Genomic DNA, 1,815 nt, shown 5'->3' on the forward strand with positions numbered 1-1,815 from the left:
GGCCGTAGTAGCGCGGGGGGCAGTAGGGCAGGCAGGAGCGCTGGTGGGCGTACAGGGAGCTGCCACACTCTGAGGAGAGAGGGTGGGATGAGCCCCCCGGGGCCCAGAGCACTGTCACTGTGCCCCCCTAAAGCCTCACTCACCCTCGCAGGCTCCCTCCTTGTCCCACCGGACGCAGCCGTCCGTGGCGGAGGCTGCGGAGCGCCTGGAGCTCATGTCCTCATCCGTGCCGTGCAGGTGCAGGATGAAGCTGGTCAGCTGGCCTGGGGACAGGAGGGACAGGGCTCAGGACCTGCCAGGTGATGGATATGGGGCTGGAAGCTTTGGGGTTGTGCCCCCTTCCTGGCCCTGTGCTGGCCAGGGAGGCCCTCGGAGCAAACAAGGGGCCCCGTAGATAAGGAGGGCTCGTGGCTGGGAGGGAGAAGCCAACAAGTTGCTCATCCAAGGGGGGGAAGGAAGAAGAATGATCAGGCACTGGGTGATCCCAGTAAATGGGTGCCCCCCCCCAGGGCACCCACCTGTGTTATGGGCATCGCCCTTGTTCTCCAGGTGGAGGGTCCAGGTCCCCTTGGGGTTCTCGTCCCAGAAGTGTGTGGACATGAAGGTCCAGTCCTTGTAGCCCTCCTGGCTGGTGTCGTAGGGGCTGGAGGAGGAGAGGAGAGCTGGGAGTGCCAGCCGGGGGGGCTGGAGGAGCAGGATGTGGCCAAGGACAGCCTGGAGTCCCCCTGTTCTTGCCCTAAGGGGGCACTGCCATGTGGCAGAGGCCCAGAGGAGTTTTGGGCCCGGTGAGCCCCTTGCTGGGGGTCTCCTGGCCCCGGGAGGGCTGTGGAGGGGCCCCCCAGCCCCTGGTGGGTCCCGGTGCTCCGTGTCCTTACCGCATGGTCACCAGCATGGACGTGGTGCCCGTGGGGCTGCTCAGGGCCACCACCAGGTCCCCCCTGCGGCTGTAGCTCAGGGACAGCTGGACCTGGACGTGCTCCAGCGAGCGGATGCTCTGGGAGCAGGAGAAGACATCTGTGGAGATGGTGAGCTTGGAGCCGATGTCCCTGTCAAGGGCAGGCTGGAGGTGAGGGCACGCCTTCCCCTTCCATGGGCATCCTGCCCTCCTCCACAGCCTCCAGGCACAGCCCCGTGCCCGCAGCAGGCACCGTGCAGCACAGGCCGCTTTTTGGGAGGCAATCCCTGTTCCTGGAGCAGGCACAGCAAGTCCCAGTGTGAGGCTGGGCCCGTGGGTGCTGTCCCTTACCTGGGGGCCTGAAGGACCTTGACTGAACACTTCTCCTGAGGCCGAGTCCCTGCCCAGGCCATGGCCTCCTGCACCAGCAGCCCCGCGTCCAGCAGCCCGTAGCCGTAGTAGTGGCTCACTGGAAGGCCAGGCTGTCACCAGGAGAGGACCCCACTGAAGGCCCCTCAGCGCTGGGCAGAGCACCGGGAAGCTTGCTGGAAGGTGTCCCCAGGGCCAAGTAGGGGAGCAGGAAGGCTGAGCCCTGCACTCACCCCTGCGTCCCACCCCGTTCTTGGCCCAGTCCTCGGCCTTGAGGTGAGCGGGTTTGGAGGCCCTGATGATGAGGTGCTGCAGGTCACGCCAGCTCAGGGCTGGGCTGGAAGCAAGGAGGATGTGGGGATAGAGGTGTCTGGGTTGGCTTTTAAGGGTGGGATTCAGCCCTTCTAAATCATGAGGTGGGTAAGTCAGCTGTCTGGGTCCAACCAGGTCCCCCCACAACCTCCTTCAGTGCCCAAGTGGGAGCAAAAAGACCTCCAGAGCACAATTCTCCTCCTGTCCCCTGCCCTCCCATGGTTTTGGGAGAAGATGCT

At 64.8% G+C, this 1,815-nt stretch overlaps 1 protein-coding gene across 1 annotated transcript in view; it reads right to left on the reverse strand.

The window, feature by feature from the left end:
- Nucleotides 1-120: 120 nt before the first annotated feature.
- PCSK4 (proprotein convertase subtilisin/kexin type 4) overlaps nt 121-1,815 on the reverse strand; it is a 6,009-nt gene continuing 4,314 nt past the window's right edge. The window contains exons 5-9 of the mRNA XM_029965335.1: nt 1,498-1,727; nt 1,247-1,364; nt 876-1,046; nt 519-643; nt 121-263 (exon numbers count right to left, since the gene is read on the reverse strand). Coding sequence (XP_029821195.1) covers nt 136-263; nt 519-643; nt 876-1,046; nt 1,247-1,364; nt 1,498-1,727 — 772 coding nt within the window. The 3' untranslated portion in view covers nt 121-135. The remainder of the gene's footprint in view (nt 264-518; nt 644-875; nt 1,047-1,246; nt 1,365-1,497; nt 1,728-1,815) is intronic.

Source organism: Manacus vitellinus, unplaced genomic scaffold, assembly GCF_001715985.3.
Source record: "Manacus vitellinus isolate BGI_N305 unplaced genomic scaffold, ASM171598v3 scaffold_99_pilon, whole genome shotgun sequence".
In the NCBI taxonomy this organism is placed as follows: Eukaryota; Metazoa; Chordata; class Aves; order Passeriformes; family Pipridae; genus Manacus; species Manacus vitellinus.